At 42.0% G+C, this 17241-nt stretch overlaps 1 protein-coding gene across 2 annotated transcripts in view; it reads left to right on the top strand.

The window, feature by feature from the left end:
* Window positions 1–1121: 1121 nt before the first annotated feature.
* Window positions 1122–17241, top strand: part of MTFR1 (mitochondrial fission regulator 1) — a 62031-nt gene continuing 45911 nt past the window's right edge. For both annotated transcript variants that reach the window (XM_052651521.1, XM_052651522.1), the window contains exons 1-2: window positions 1122–1170; window positions 15713–15852. In XM_052651521.1, the coding sequence (XP_052507481.1) occupies window positions 15790–15852 (63 nt within the window). In that variant the 5' untranslated portion in view covers window positions 1122–1170; window positions 15713–15789. The remainder of the gene's footprint in view (window positions 1171–15712; window positions 15853–17241) is intronic.

The raw sequence follows: 17241 nt of genomic DNA on the forward strand, positions 1-17241 counted from the left end.
CAAAGCTTGCCCCCTGCCCCTTTAGCTCAGGTGCTCCTGCTCTTTCATCAGGTCAGGTCCCAGCTCAAGCATTCAGTCCTCTCTGTTAGGCTCCCTGAGAACCCAGGGCAGGTTTAGGAAGGTCTTCCAGGCCCCCTCCATGCCTCCATTATAACATTTGGTTACATAAGTTAAGTGTGTGGTTAGCCTGTAGGCTCACTGAGGGTGTGGTTCAAAGCTTTTAAAAATACTTGTACTGTCACAGTGGGCCCCCAACAATCCCTTGTTGAGTAAGTGAATTGAAGCTCTTGTTGAAGGAGGGAAGCCCTCGCCAGGGAGAGACTCGGGCACCTGTGATAAGAACATCAAAGCTCTGATGACTGACCTCTGGGGTCAATTACAGTGGGAGGGTAAGAAAAACAGCTAATCACCAACAGCCTCTTGAAAGCTCATACAGAAATAGACAGCTTTCTCATTCTACAAATGAATCTTTTACCAGTCCTACACAGGTTACCAAGCTTAATATATTGTTAGCTATCAATATAATGCTATTTTCATGACAATGATTTGAAATCCAGTGTTCTAGGATACTCAACTATTGAAAAAACACCTGTCCCAATGAATCAGACTAAGATGCTGGAACTGAAGACAATAAAATCCTCATCCACCAGGCACTTTGTATAACCCCACACCCTCACTTCCCCTAAAGACAAACACACCCGAGATAGGAAGGCACAATATAGGCTGGGTGAGGACACGTCCCTACAGCCCGATAAGAAAGAGCTCAACATCTGTTAGCTTAATAAGGGCTTAAGATTCACAGGTTCTTTCAAGGTCATCCATATTTGTGGCCACAATCAAAATGTGGGTTTTCCTACACACCTAGAGCTTGAAGTTTACAAAGAACTTCGCAGCGCAACAAGTGAAGACAAAAAGCCAGGTTCACGAGAAAGCGCACACGCTGGTCGAGCCCCGCGCGTGCGCACTCTGCGAAAGGCCGCCCCAGGCGCGTCCAGCCGTCACCTCGCCTTCCGCTCCCGGCTCTCAGTGCCCGCCTTCGGGTTAGGCGCTGATTGGTCAGGCTGGCCGGTGCTCGGGGCGGAGACTGGGGTGATTGTCAGCAACGCCCCGGGACAGCCTAGCTTCAAGCCTGAGTTGCCGGAGCAGGCTCCTGGCTGCCGCGCGGCCGAGGTAAAGTGGGGCTGGCGGCTCTGGAGAGCGGTTGGCTTGGGGATCGAGGAGGTGCCCCCGGGCCTGATGGTGGTGGGGAGCCCTGGTGACAGTCAGTGTGGGAGCTGAAGGAGCGTGGTTAGGAGTTGCCGGGAGGAGGGCGGGTTCCGCCGGCCGGTTGGGTGACTGCGCCGCGGCTGATGGGAGAGGCTCTGGGGCCGCTGGGTGGCTGAGGGCTTGGGTGGGGCTGGAGCTTCGGCGGAGCCGAGGGACTTCGGCCGACTAGCCCCGAGGGTTGGGGCTCCTCGCCCCCACCCCCCACCCCTCACCCCCCACGGCTGCCCCCTGCCTTCCTCCGTCTTCGGTCCGGTGTCTGGAAGGCCCTTGGCGGCGGTTCCCGTGGATGTTGCGCGTCCCGCGGGATCGGCGGGCGCACCTCCCCACCAGGCCTCGGGCGTCCGGAGAGGGCAGCACACCTCCCGAGCGGCCCGGGGGCTTAACCAACTCAGCTGGCCGGCTTTTTACTGTTTCCACTTTTCGCCTCCTTGGACTTTCCCACTGTGTGTTCTTGACCAGGACCTGCATTAGTCCCAAAGGTGGGGGTGGAAGGGAAAGAATCGACCTTTTAACATTTAAAAACACGTTATATTATGGAAACCTGGTCGAGAGACTAGCATAAAACACTCAGTGTACCCATCACCCAGTTTCAACAAGTATCAATAAATGGCTAGGCTTGTCCCTCTCCCCCAGATTATTTTGACGTGTATCTGAGACATATCATTGTATCTCTCTTACTTATTTCTTAGGATCAATAGTCATCCTTTTCCAAGCATTTGCTTCCCAGAGGGATTGAGCAAAATAAGGCACGCTTTAAGGCCTTAGACGGCGCTAATGGATTTTGCGTTAGGAGACTGTGGGCAATTTTCCAACGGTGCCGTCTCATTACCTGGTGCTCAGGCTTTCGAAATCACTGAAAACAAAGGGGCCAAATAATCTAGTTTTGTCTGTAGCTTTACTGCATTTGAGTGGTAATAATATTTTATTTTTATTTAATACATTTTGTTTTAGTATTGATAATTTGATATTTACCGAGTTCTTGATGTGTATGAAGCATTGTGAAAGTGTTTCCACCTGTTAGTTCATTTAACTTTTACAACAGCTGTATGAAGTATTGATGGGTATTATCCCATTTTACAGGTGAGCGGGAAAAGAGGTTTAGAGAGGTTAAGCAGTTTGCCTGAGGTCAGGCTGATGTAAGGGGCTTGTTGTTGTTGTTGTTTAGTCCCTAAGTTGTGTCCAACTCTTTTTCGACCCCATGGACTGTATGTAGCCAGCCAGACTCCTCTATGAGTTTTCACAGGTAAGGATACTGGAGTGGGTTGCTATTTCCTTCTGAGATGGAACCCAGGAGGATTCTTTACTGCTGAGCCACCTGGGAAGCTCTATGTAAGAAGCAGGGGGCTGTAATTTAGCTTGCTGATCCAGGTCACTGCAAAATTCTTGCTCTTTTAACCATAATTGAATGTCCTAAGAATTGTGGAGTAAACCTAACTGCTGTGGAAATTTCTGTTGGGCTACAAATCCATAATGGGAAAATAAACACACCTGGATAGGTATTTTTCGTCCCTTTGAAACAATAAAAGGTTAACAATTGGTTTTGAGAGTCTCTTGGACTGCAGGAAGATCCAGCCAGTCCATTCTAAAGGAGATCAGTCCTGGGTGTTCATTGGAGGGACTGATGCTAAAGCTGAAACTTCAGTGCTTTGGCCACCTCATGCCAAGAGTTGAGTCATTGGAAAAGACCCTGATGCTGGGAGGGATTGAGGGCAGGAGGAGAAGGGGACAACAGAGGATGAGATGGCTGGATGGCATCACCGACTTGGTGGACGTGAGTCTAAGTGAACTCCGGGAGTTGGTGATGGACAGGGAGGCCTGGCGTGCTGCGATTCATGGGGTCGCAAAGAGTCTCACATGATTGAGCGACTGAACTAAACAATTGGTTTTAAAGTTATGAGCAAAGTATGCAAGTGTAGTTCAATAAATAAAATTAAAAATTTTTTCTATAGATATGGCCAGTTAAAGGGGAAATGAAAAGGAAAAAAATCAAGAAATAGTCTCTACCTCTTTTGGCAGTTAGCATATACTGGCTATGTATACTGGATACTTTAGCGTGTCCCTCATCTTCTCAATTTTACACTATTTCTTATCCTCATCCAGGTATTGAGTTGGCTGAAAACTTTGTTCTGGGTTTTTCTGTAACAGCCTTTGGAAAAGCCCAGATGAACTTTTTGGCCAAACCTATAGTCTGAGTAAGGACTAGAGAGAGAGAAAGAGACAGCTGGGCTTATTCAGAGGACAGTAGAGAAGACTTGCTGAGTTGGAGTTTAGGATTCCTACTGTAGAGGAGTAATTCAGAAGTCTAAAAGTAAGGTTAAATTCACACATGAAGGAACTTGAGTGCCAAATTTAAGAAATTTGAATTTTGAGCAAAGAAGTGACATGATCACAGTCTCCTAGGAATATACTGAGCTGGCTCTGTCAAAAATGGCTTCACCTGAGACGTGGAAGCAATTAATGATTTGACCTGCTGCATATAAAAGAAATGGGCTTTCCAGGTCTCTCTGCTGCTGCTGCTAAGTCACTTCAGTCGTGTCTGACTCTGTGTGACCCCATAGACGGCAGCACACCAGGCTCCACCGTCCCTGGGATTCTCCAGGCAAGAACACCGGAGTGGGTTGCCATTTCCTTCTCCAATGCATGAAAGTGAAAAGTGAAAGTGAAGTCACTCAGTCGTGTCTGACCCTCAGCGACCCCATGGACTGTAGCCTTCCAGGCTCCTCCACCCATGGGATTTTCCAGGCAAGAGTATTGGAGTGGAGTGCCATTGCCTTCTCCGTCCAGGTCTCTCTAGTGGTAAAGAATCCGCCTGGCAATGAAAGAGACGTGGGTTCGATGTCTGGGTTGGGAGGATCCCCTGGAGTAGGAAGTGGTAACCCACTTCAGTATTCTTGCCTGGAAAACTGAAGGACAAAGGAGCTTGGTGGGCTACAGATCCTGGGGCTGCAAAGAGTTCGACAAGACTTAAAGCAACTCAACAACAACAAATATCCATGAGCCCTATTCAGTTTCAGGAAGAAGGAACTCAAGGCAATACAAAATGGCACAGGGAAGGCTGATATACATTCTGTCTAGTGCTGTGCAGGGAGGGGGAGGTCATGCTCTAAGTGAGTCTGGCAATGAAGCAAGACTCACGGTGTATTAATTTTCCGGGGCTGCCGTAATATGCTGAGTGACTAAGCACACACATATAAAGGAAATAGATTTTGGTTCAACTGGTGAATTTATGGACATAAGGAAAGAAATGGAGAAAAAAAGTCTGTAAAAGAGTAAGAGACAGTGTGGTGCAGTGGTGCAGTAGCTTCTAAAGTCCAGGTAAACTTCAGTTTCTACTCCTTTGTTTTCTTGGGTAATCTTGGTGATGAGTATTATTAATGTATAGTTGCTTTTTGAATCGTTGACAACTCAACTGTTCATCTGTTCTTTTATATGTTTATTATATACTGTTGATACAAATTGCACCACTTAGTTTTAGCAACAAAATGGGGCACTATAATCTCACTATGTAATGATACAGAAGAAAGGTGGAGAATTCCATCACCTCGCCTCAGACACAGGCAATGTTAAGCTTTGGTATCTTTTCAGATCTTTTCTTCTGTGTATGTGTATGCATAAAATATTTATTTCACCACTATTTCTATGCTTTATTTTTTTAAACAGTATCACATATATGTTAGTCATTTAGATGTTTATCAGATATCCTTCCTTTTTGTTTTAATGGCCATAAACTTAGAATGGGTATGTTGAATTTAACTATTTCCTCATTGATGGACATTTAGTTTGCTTCTAGAGTTTCTCTTCTGCAACTAGTACTTCAGTAACTAGGCTTCCCTCATGGTGCAGTGGTAAAGAATCTGCCCGAAAGGCAGGAGACTTGGGTCTAATCCCTGGAGAAGGGAATGGCAACCCACTCCAGTATTCTTGCCTAGAGAATTCCATAGACAGAGGAGCCTGGCGAGCTACAGTCTATGGGGTCGCAACTACCCTTACTAGCTTTTAAAAACACAACATTTTTTTTTGAAACTGATACAACATTGTAAATGAACTATATTTCAATAAAAAGTTTAAAAGTATTGTTAATTTGAAAAAAAAACAACTAAACACCTTTAATTTAAAAAGTATGATTTATTGACTTTCATCATAAGGTAATTTTATATATACTTAATATGTAGAGGACAGTAATTATTTCACAGCTCATCAGTTTGCTTGGCCCAAGAAAGCAGTTTTAATTAGTGAAAAATATTATTGACTTCCAAGTGATGTGAGTGAGTGTTTCTACTGGTGTCCAGGACCACTTAAGATACTTGAGCAGTCTTTTCAAAAGATTGTTTTAAAACTGATGCCAGAATACTTAATTCATTTGCATGGGAATGCTTAAAATAACACTTTAAGGAAATTCCTGTGTCATTCACAATAGGGTTATAGGTCAGAGTTAAATGAAAATGACACATCTTTAATTCAGATGGAAACATACAATTACCATAAGCTCTTTTATAACATAGGGAAAGTCATCCTCTAAAAATGTTAGTGAAAATGTCCCTCAAAAGTTAGTTTCATATCTAAAGCTCTTTTAATTTGAAAGAACTTTTATCAAGTTTTAATTAGGTAATGTTCTTAGGCTTCTTATCTAAATAGTTTGTTGTTGAGAGATGTAGTACAGGTCATGAGATTTATTCATTTGTGGACTGAAAAAACTTAAACTTATTATATGTCAGATTCTGTGTTGGGTACTGAGAATGTAGCAGTATATTTAATTTTGTATGACTAGTATAGAATATTAGTTCTAAAATACTGCCAGTAAATTCCATACCCATAGGTCGAATACTATGTCATTACTTAATAGAGTGGTAAAGTGTTCTGATTTAAAGTCTCAGCCCAGACTCATGTGGAATCTATAGCTGTGGTCACTAGACTTGAATTTCAAGTTTAATTTCTAAAAAGTAGGGTAGGGTGTTGACATATGGTAGACAACATTTTATTACGGTAAATAAACGTTTTTATGGGGGGGGGCGGGGGCTTCCCAGGTGGCTCTAGTGGTAAAGAACCCTCTTGTAAATGCAGGAGATAAGAGATACAGGTTTGATCCCAGAGTTGGGAATATCCCCTGGAGGAGGGCGTGGCAACCCACTCCAGTGTTCTTGCCTGGAGAGTTCCATGGACAGAGGAGCCTGGAAGGCTGCAGTCCATAGGCTTGCAGAGTCAGACATGACTGAAGTGAATTAACATGCACACATATGCATTTTATATATTTTTTAATTTAAAAATATTTAGTTGTTTAGTTTTGGCTGTGCTGGGTCTTCATTGCTGGGCATGCTTTTCTCTGATTGCCGCAAGCGGAAGAGGGCTGCTCTTCATTGTGGTACTCGGGCTCCTCATTGCGGTGGCTTCTCTTGTGGAGCGCAGGCTCTAGGGCACATAGGCTTCAGTTGTGGCAAGTGGGCTCAGTAGTTGTGGCTCCTGGGCACTCAAGTGCTGGCTTAGTAGTTGTGGTGCACAGGCTTAGTTGCTCTGCAGTATGTAGGATCTTCCCAAACCAGGGATCGAACCTTTGTCTCCTGCACTGGCAGGTGATTCTTTACCCCTGAGCCACCAGGGAAGCTCAATAAGCATTAAAAAAATAAATAAATAAAATAACATTCATCTACTGTCCCCATATCCTAAAAGAAACAGCATTTTCACACTAGAAACGTAAGAATGTTATGTTCTCAAAGGACAGTAACTTTTGTGGGGGGGGGGGGGGGTGGGGGTGGTGCCTTGCATAACTTGCGGGATCCTAGTTCCCCAACCAGGGATTGAACCCAGGGCACGACAGTGAAAACAGAGTTCTAACCTTTGGACTGCCAAGGAATTCCCATCAAAATAAAGGACAGTAATTTTAAATTGATTAAGTTTTTGTTTTTTACTTCATGGCCCTTGTTTTTCTTTTGCATCGTTGTTTGCACCCAGAATGTAGATTGTCCTTTGGGGTGCACAGATTTGGTTTACCTGACTTCTTAGTTTTCTGAAAACAGGAAACATTATTCCAGTAATTTAGCCAATCGAATAACTAAGAATGTTCTGTTAATCTTTTTACACTCCCAGTATAAAGTGGTCACACTCTTCTGTTACATTGTAAAGATAATTAAGTGGCCATTTCTGTGAATAGTTTACAAAGATCTTATAAAAATAAGCTCCATGTACTATTGTAGCTTTTAAAGTTTGTAGCATTTTAAATTTACTGACAACTTTGTTATGCCTGCTAGCAGGTTTCTTGTGAAGCTATTGCTAATAACTTTTTAAAAGTCATAACTATCTCAAAAACATACACTGCATTAGTTGAAACAATTTTATTTGATTTGATTGTGGGCTTCCCTAATAGCTCAGTTGGTGAAGAATCCCCCTGCAATGCAGGAGACCCTGGTTCCATTCCTGGGTTGGGAAGATTCGCTAGGGATGTAGAGAAGGGATAGGTTACCCACTCCAGTATTCTTGGGCTTCCCTTGTGGCTCAGCTGGTAAAGAATCCACCTGCAATGTGGGGAGACCTGGGTTTGATCCCTGGGTTGGGAAGATCCCCTGGATAAGGGAAAGGCTACCCACTCCAGTATTCTGGCCTGGAGAATTCCATCACTTCATGGGAAATAGATGGGGAAACAGGGGCTGACTTTATTTTTCTGGACTCCAGAATCACTGCAGATGGTGATTGCAGCCATGAAATTAAAAGACGCTTACTTCTTGGAAGGAAAGTTATGACCGACCTAGACAGCATATTAAAAAGAAGAGACATTACTTTGACAACAAAGGTCCGTCTAGTCAAGCCTATGGTTTTTCCAGTCAAGCCTATGGTTTTTCCAGTGGTCATGTATGGATGTGAGAGTTGAACTATAAAGAAAGCTGAGCACCAAAGAATTGATGTTTTTGAACTTTGGTGTTGGAGAAGACTCTTGACAGTCCCTTGGACTGCAAGGAGATCCAACCAGTCCATCCTAAAGGAGATCAGTCCTGGGTGTTCATTGGAAGGACTGATGTTGAAGCTGAAACTCCAATACTTTGGCCATCTGATGCAAAAAGTTGACTCATTGGAAAATACCCTGGTGCTGGGAAGGATTGAGGGCAGGAGAAGAAGGGGATGACAGGGGATGAGGCGGTTGGATGGCATCACTGACTGAATGGACATAGGTTTGGGTGAACTCCAGGAGTTGATGATGGACAGGGAGGCCTGGCGTGCTGCGGTTCATGGGGTCGCAAAGAGTCGGACAAGACTGAGTGATTTTCACTTTCACTTCACTTTTAATTGATCTACCTGTGTGCTACCAGGGTGCTTCCCTGGTGGCTCAGGCGGTAAAGCGTCTGTCTACAATGTGGGAGACCTGGGTTCCATCCCTGGGTCGGGAAGATCCCCTGAAGAAGGAAATGGCAACCCACTCTAGTACTGTTGCTTGGAAAATCCCATGGACAGAGGAGCCTGGTAGGCTAAAGTCCATGGGGTCGCAAAGAGTCGGACACGACTGAGCACACTTCCACTAGTGTCTAAACAGCACCAACATAAGTGTGTGCTATTTTATTTTTTTGTAGTATTTGTGAAGGGAAAAGAAAGTCTCTTTTCAGTGTTTATCTATTTCTCATTCAGTTTTGATTCTCTCTTCTACCAGCTCTCATCCTCCCCACAACCCTGCTATAGTACTGCATTGTATTTCTATGTCTAGTCTAGCCAGATTAGGTTATAAGCCTATGCTATCATCATATAATTCTAGAAGTCAAATTTTACACACACAGAACCAAACAATCAAAACAAAGTGCAGCCTGATTAGTAGCCATCTTTATTTTAAACCTTTTTTTATTGTGAAGTGTAACAGTGTAACACAGGAAGATGGACAAACATAAATGATACAGCTCAGTATATGATCACAAAGCAAACACTCATGTAGTGACCACCCAGATTAAGAACTAGAAAGTTGCCTGCCCTCTGGAAAACTCCTTTTGCTGCCTTGCACCTGTTACCCATCCCATGCAAAGGTAACCACCATGGTTAACACCTTACACTATGGGTTTGTTTTGCCTTTTATGATTTTCTGCATGCCTTTAAGAGCTATAGTGATGTCCCCTTTTTCATTCCTGCTACTGGTAATGTGTGCCTTTTCTCTCCTCAGTAAATCTCATTTAGAGGTCAGTTCTTTTCACTACTCTTATCAAAGCACCAACTGTTGACTTGGTGATATTTCTCTGCCATGATAGTTCTCCGATGCTTTCAAATAGTTAATTAAAAAAAATTTTTTTTTTTGGTTCCACTAGTTTACTTGTTCTCAGCAGCAGGGAGTTTGTCTGAAATTAACCTAGTTCACATATAAATAGAAGTAAAATTCCTCTTAAGATACCTGTTTACAATTGAGAGAGTATAGAAAAGACACTGGCTCGGGGCTTAGATGCCTTTTGTTTAATATTCAAGTATTAACTGAGCAACTGTTGTATTCTATATAGTTTGCGGAGTGCTGGGGTCTTCAGATGAGTAAGCTAGGTGATTAAAGTGCTGTGGAGGAGATAGGCAGTTTAGATACATTGTTTTAATGTGCTGTGTAGGAGAATACACACAGGAGGGCCCTAATACTGGCTGATCAGGAGGTGAAAGCTAAACTGAAACAAGAGATCAGTAGAAGCTAGCATAGTGCTCTAGCAGACTAGAGGTAGTGCATTTGTAGCAACTTCAGGATGTGAGATTTAGTCATTTTCCTACAGCCCAATTTTCCTAAGTGAAGGCTGGTGTACTTACCAAGTTCTGGCTTGTTGAAGAAACAAAACAGTAGAAAAGGGGACTGAAAATACTAAAAAGCAGTGGTTCAGATGTGGGGCTGCATGAGGCAGAAGAAAGTGAAGGTGGGAAGGGATTGACTAGGATGATGGAAAGTTCAGGGGAGGGAGACTGAAGGTCTCCAGATGGTGCAAGGAGTGTCTGAGTGAAAGCTGTGATATTTGGATTTTGTAACTTCTAGATTTTGTTTTTAAAGGAAAAGTAAAACATGCTTTGTAGCATTGTTCTAAGCAGCACAAACCATACAAAGAAAAAATTACTTCTCCCTGCTCTGGCCAATTTTAATAGTCTGATGTCAAGCTGGTTGGGTGGTGCTGAATTCTCTTAACTTTTGCTTATGTGTGAACCTTTTGATTTCTTCATCAAATCTGAATGAGTCTTGCTGGTTAGAGTATTCTTGGTTGTAGTTTCTTCCCTTTCATCATTTTAAATATACTGTGCCATTCCCTTCTGGCTTGTAGAGTTTTTGTTGACAAATCAGCTGATAACCTTAAGGGAGTTCCTTTGTATTAATATGTTGTCATTTTTTCCTTGTTCCTTCTAATACTCTGTCTTTGTCCTTAGTTTTTGTCAGTTTAATTACTATGTGTCTTGGTGTGTTTCTCCTTGGTGATTATCCTATCTGGGACTCTCAATAAAACTTGAATCCTATTGTCTGCTGAGGGGCAGGGCTGCACTCCCTCCCTGTTAGTTTGGCCTGAAGCAACCCAGCCCTAGAGTCTATAGGCTCTGTGATAGGGCTAATGGCGACCACAAGAGGGCTCATGCCAGTGGGCACGTCCCAGAACTGCTCCTGCCAGTGCCTCTGTCCCTGCTGTGGGCCGCTGCCACCTCACGTTTCTGCAGGAGACCCTTCAGCACTAGCAGGTGGGTCTGGTTCAGTCTCCTGTGGGTCACTGCTCCTTTCCCCTGGGTCCTGGTACATACAAGATTTTGTGTGTGCCCTCCAAGGGTGGAGTCTCTATTTCCCCCAGTCGTGTAGAGGTCCCACAGTCAAATCCTGCTGGCCTTCAAGGTCAGATACCCCGGGGATATCCAATCCCTTTGTCAGATCTCCTGGCTGGGAAGCCTGATGTGAGGCTCAGAATCTTCACATCAGGGGGAGAACTTCTTTGGTATTATGGTTCCCTACTTTTGTGAGTCACCCACCTGGTGGGTATGGGATTTGATTTTATCACGATTGTGCCCCTCTTCCTGTCTTGTTGCAGCTTCTCCTTTGTCTTTGAACGCAGGGTATCCTTTTTTTGGTTGGTTCCAGCTCCTCTGTCGATAGTTGTTCAATAGCTATATCTGTGCTCTTGCAGGAGATGAGTGCGCATCCTTCTACTCTACCGTCTTGAACCAGTCTCTCTCAATTGGTTTATCTTTCTATAAATGAAAAGGTTAAAGATTTCTGTCTCTTACAGAATGAAATCTAGTATATTACTCTCCTGTATCATACTATCAAGTCATTACATAAACTGTAACTCACTTTTAATAGAGGCATAAAGCTTTATAATATGCATATACTGTAATTAACAGGTGTTTTATTGATGAACATTTAAAATTGATCCTAGTTTTGTGACCAGAAGAAGCACTGCAGAAAATATCTTTATATATGTTCTCTATGTGTAATGCTTTTATTTCTGCAAAAAATTCCTGAAAGTTACATAATTTAATCAAAAGCTATATGTGTTTTTAAAACTTATTTGAGGAAATGGCAACCCACTCCAGTATTCTTGCCTGGAAAATCCCATGGATGGAGCCTGGTAGGCTACAGTCCATGGGGTCGCAAAGAGTCGGACACGACTGAGCGACTTCACTTCACTTCGCTTCACTGAGGCATAACTTACATTATGAAAAGTATGTAAGTGTGCAGCATCTTGATAAGCATTCCCAGAGTAAACACATCCAACTGTCTGTCTGTCAAGAAATACAACTTGGCCAGCATCCACTGAAATCCCTCAGTCAGGCCTACTATCAGTCACTACCTCTGTCTCCACAACAATCAGGAAAAAACTTTGAAAAAATTCATAATGTGTGATTAGCTTGCTTTTAGTTTTACCTGTCTTAGATCTTTATGTAAATAGACTCAAACAGTGCTGTATTGGATGCATTATTGTAAACATTATAACCACTCAGCACGGCAAGAATATGTGTTTATGATGTACTAGTGCTGATGAGTCCAGAGTGCACAATTCCATTTAGGGAAGGACTTGGAGAAGAGAGGACTCAGGACTCATAGTTGAATGATGGGGAATGCTCAAGCGCTCTTAAGTCAGTCCTCATGAGGAACAGAGGGTGGCCAAGCAGTGCTTCCTAAGGAGAGCTGCTTTTGCTTGTTTCTTAAATGAAGGTACAATTTGCACACAGCAAAATTCACTCCTTTTGGTAGATTTCTTTGAACACAGTCATGTAACCACCACCACAATCAAGATATAGCCTATGTCCATTTTTCCAAAACTTGCCTTGTGCTCTGTTATAGTTGTTACAGTGGAGTTCTTGTTCCTCCGCTGACAGTCCGAGGTGACCCCTGATCTATTCTGTTGTCTCTTTAGTTTTGCCTTTGAGGGAGAGTTTTGAAAAGAACTTAACAGCAGTAATTCGGAGATGGTTGGATAGCATCACCAACTCAATGGACATGAGTTTGAACAAACTCTGGGAGATGGTGAAGGACAGGGAAACCTGGCATGCTGCAGTCCTTGGGGTCGCAAAGAGTTGGACATGACTGAGCAACTAAACCACTACCACCACCACCACAAAGAGCAATGATTGATTGGAAACAGCCTGGATATAAAGTGATCGAGAGTAAGCAAGCACTGGGCCCGTTGACACAGCATTCTACAGGGAGAGCCAAGCTTCAGTTCGGTGAGGGAGGAAACACTTACCTCCATTCAGACAGGCTTCCAGAGAGCACAGTGGAGGGGTCTGGAGTAAAGAGTAGCTGTAGGAGGCCCCCAGCTATGTGACCTCTTTTCCCTGTGTTCTGTTTAACATCCTGGATGAACGTTCCCCTTATTGAAAATTCCTGTTAGTTTTTTGGTGACAGTCTCTCTCACATTTTTGTTACCTCTTTTGAATATTTTTTCCCACTGACCTTTGCTTGATCTTCAGTTATTTCCTGAGATTTCTATCCTGGCTTCATTTGTTACTCTCTATGAGGTAGCCCATTCACTCTTAGGTTGCATTTTCTAAGCCATGCTTCCTAATCTTTATCTCTAGTGCAGACTCTCTTCCTCACAAGAATAATTTTTTAAAAACTTTTCACTTAAAAAATGAGCGAAAAAACTTCTCAATGGAAGGTATCAAAATATGCCCCCCAAACCTGTGAAGAACCCCCTACTAAAATTAAAAAGACTGACAGTACCAAGTATTGACCATTGACAATACCAGGAATTGTTGAACAGCTAGAGCTCTTTTATTTATCTGCTTTTGAGAGTATAATTGGTAACCTCAGAAAAGTTAGTTTCTATTAAAGATTTAGCTATGTATCTGTATATATTATGATCTAACAATCTTACTCCTGGGTATAAACTCAAGAGAAATTAGTTCTTATGTGTACCTTGCTATGTTATGTGCATGAATTGTTTCAGCAGCTTTATTTGTAACAGCTAAAAATAGAAACAACCCAAATGTTCACGAACAGTAAATCATGTAACATAACATTGTAAGTTAACTATATACTTCAACAAAATAAAACAAGAAACAAAAACCCCTAGTAAATTGGGTAAGTAAATTGTGGTAGAGGATCATAGCAAAATACTGCACGTCAGTGAAAAAGAACTGTGATTCCCGAATCATGGGAATAAATCTCGCAGGCAGTGTCAAGTGAAAGAAGTCAGACCCAAAAGAGTACGTACAGCCTGCCACTGTGATAGACTGCAAAAGTTAGAGCACTGTTTAGATGGGTGAAGCATGGATATTGACTGGGTGGAGGCTCACAGGAGCTCTTGGCATTCTTTTAAGTGTTTTATATTTTGGTTTGGATGGAGGTTCTACAGGTTTGTACCTGGACACACTTAACATTTTTGCACTTTTCTGTGTAAGTTATAGCTCAGTTTCTAAAAAAGCAGTAAGGGGAATTCCCTGGGCATCCAGTGGTTAGGACTTGGCACTTTACTGCTGAGGACTCAAGTTCAGTGCCTGATTAGGGAACTAAGATCCCACAAGTCTCGAGGCACGGCCAAAAAAACCCCCCAAAAAACAGAAAACGGTGATAGGTTTTCAAATCCTACATAAAACTCTGATCAGTTTTTTTTTTTTTTTTTGGCCAGCCATCTTCAGCTTATTTTGGCCCTCTGTACTGTTCATTCCCATTACCTCTCAGAGTATCCATTCTTATAAGCAATTATAGATGCTGGTAATATAAAATATATTAATACCTCACCACTGTTATAGTTGTGACCGTTTCTTAGTTACCAGAAAATTATATGTTCCTGTTAGTGCTTTCTCTTTCATTACATACTTTGATCTGTCATTAGAGCTGGTCTCTTTCTAGTTCATGTTTCACCCAGCGTCTGGCATCTTTATGGCATCTTTATTCTACCCCACCCCTCTCCATTCTTTGTAATTGTTCATCCATCAAGTTCTTCTCGAAGTGTAGGCCACAAACTTTATTTCTGGTCCATGAGAGGATAAACTTCTATCAGAATGTGAATCAAATATATCACAAAGTACAGTTTTTTTAAAGGCTTCCTTGAGAAGAAAGCAGCACATTGCTTTATAGTCTGGTGTACAGTCCTTGTCACTTTGGAGACCAGCTCTTCCAGTCAGCTGGTTTATGCCATGTGAGTTCATAATTGTGTCAGATATACAGTATATTGATGGGGAAAGGAGGATGAGTGGCAGGGTCATAGTGCCAGTGAGTGTGGAAGAACTTTGTCTTTTTTTTTTTTGACATTCTGGCATCTGAAGTCCTGCCTTATCTTTATGGAATTCCTTTATTATTTTGGTGGAAGGTAGAATCTGCTTCTCGCTATAGCCAGGTGCGTGCTCAGGCTCTCAGTCATGTCCAACTCTGTGACCTCATGGATTATAGCCTGCCAGGCTCCTCTGTCCATGGAATTTCCCAGGCAAGAAAGAATACTAGAGTGGGTTGCCATTTCCGACTCCAGGGGATCTTCCTGACCCAGGGATCGAACCCACCTCTCCTGCCAGGCAGATTCTTTACCACTGCACCACCTGGGAAACCCTGTAGCCAGGTAGATTTGACCAAACAAATGCCACTAGTAGGACAGCAACTCAGGAGCCAGTGAGACAGAAGTGGGACCTAGCAGATTCTGTTCCATCAGTAGTCACAGTAGCAACTACAGACGTGTCTCCCAAGACAGTTTTGCTGTAATTTTGGATGTCTTTCCTGGTTGTGTAGCCTCTAAGTTTCTTCTAAGATTGTTATCTACTGGGTGTCTTTCCATAAATATATTCTCTGCTTAAGTCAGCCACAGTAGGTTTTCATCACTTTCAACATAGAACTCTGACTGGAAAAGTTAAAAAATAGTTAGAAAAACAATTGCAATACTAGTTTATATAAAGCTGATCTCAAGCAAAAATTTTTTCTAATTTACACACACACACAAAGGTTTAAGATGTTGTAGACTAGACTGACTTTGTGAAACGTGTTGTAGACAGTAAAGATTCCAAATAATAATAATTTCACTTTAGTATTTGCATTTTCAAATTTCAGTGTGCTTTATGGACCATGTGCTGCTATGTATGCCTGAAGTACTTGAAATGCAAATTTGGAGAGACTTTGCCATCTAAATGCTTGGCTGGATTAAACGCCTAATTAGGATGATTTTTCAACAGGTTGGAAGCATGCAATCGGTGAGTGCTCAAAATTCATTTTTAAAATCCAGACGTTGATAATTTTTTTCTGGGAAAAGTGAATCTATGTATGGCCAACATATGTACTGTTTAATTTGCTTGCTATTTAAATCATGGACGTGAATCTTTATCCAGCATCCTAAGGGATGGGTTACATTGAAAATTTACCCAATCCAATATTCATGTGACTGTTAAAAGCAATGAAATTTGTTATTAGTGAGGAAAAGGCTTAAACATATATATATAACCCACTGAATAAAATATGTTTGACTAATGCTTGACAACTCAGTGTTGTAGAACTGTTAATATTGAAATATTGAATGCTTTTATAATGTGGTTTATCACACAACTGTTTACAATAAAAGTCATGTCTGCTAAAATACAACTACCAGATATAAAGAAAAAATTAGTGTAATATGGTTATTCTATGCCAAAGATGCTCTAATCTTAACATTTAAAAAATATATTCTACTGACACAGAATTTTTTTTCAGACCCAGTGTAAAGTTATTAGAACAATAGTTGTACCGAGCATATTTTGTGAGACATGTATCATTTTCAAATTTGGTGTTATTGGTGATACGGAATTAAGCTGTTTTCTTAAAAGATATAGGCAAGTTACATAATTTGAGTATACTTTTAATTGCACTGCTTTTATGTTTTGGTTTTATTTTGTGTCTCTTCATGTTAGAAGGTTGAACTTTTATTTCCCCCAAGCTCCCAAAGTTAACATCTATTTTCTTTGGAGATAAAAAGCTAAGAACCAAATAAAATTACCCTTTTTTATAGTTGCATAATTTTGAGATTATCATCTTGAGGATAAGCAATGGGAAAATGGTTTGTAAAGTGAATACTGTCGTCTTTCAGTTGCATCTTCTCACGTTTCCAGCTTCACATAGTGCGGCTATACCACCTTTCTTGTCTGCCGCTTACCACTATTTGGCTACCTGGGGCAGATGAATTCAGTACTGACAGCAAGAGAATTTCTTTTCCATTCAGAAAGTCAGGAAGCTTTTGTTGCTAATGAGTCCCCCAAAGTGAAGCTTTACAGTTTGTCATTCCTTTTCATGTGCAGTTTTAGTAAGAAGTGTAGTTTAGTCAAAAGATGATATATAGGTCTTGGATGCACACACACCTCGGTCTGAAATTTATTGTTGCCAGTTACTTTCTTCATCTGCAGAATACAGATGGGAAGAACTGCTGCTGTACAGTGAGCCTGTGGATTAAATGGCAGGGTTTGTACAGTGCCTATCAGTGGCTTGTATGTAGCGTAGGTATAGTCAGTGATGGGGAACTTCCTACCATTTTGCTCTGTCATCCTCCTGCCCCCGCCCAAAATCAGGCAATGTGACCAGGGCTGATTGAGGCCAAAGTGCAGAATTTTGTTTCA

The sequence above is a fragment of the Budorcas taxicolor genome, chromosome 14, assembly GCF_023091745.1.
Source record: "Budorcas taxicolor isolate Tak-1 chromosome 14, Takin1.1, whole genome shotgun sequence".
NCBI lineage: Eukaryota > Metazoa > Chordata > Mammalia > Artiodactyla > Bovidae > Budorcas > Budorcas taxicolor.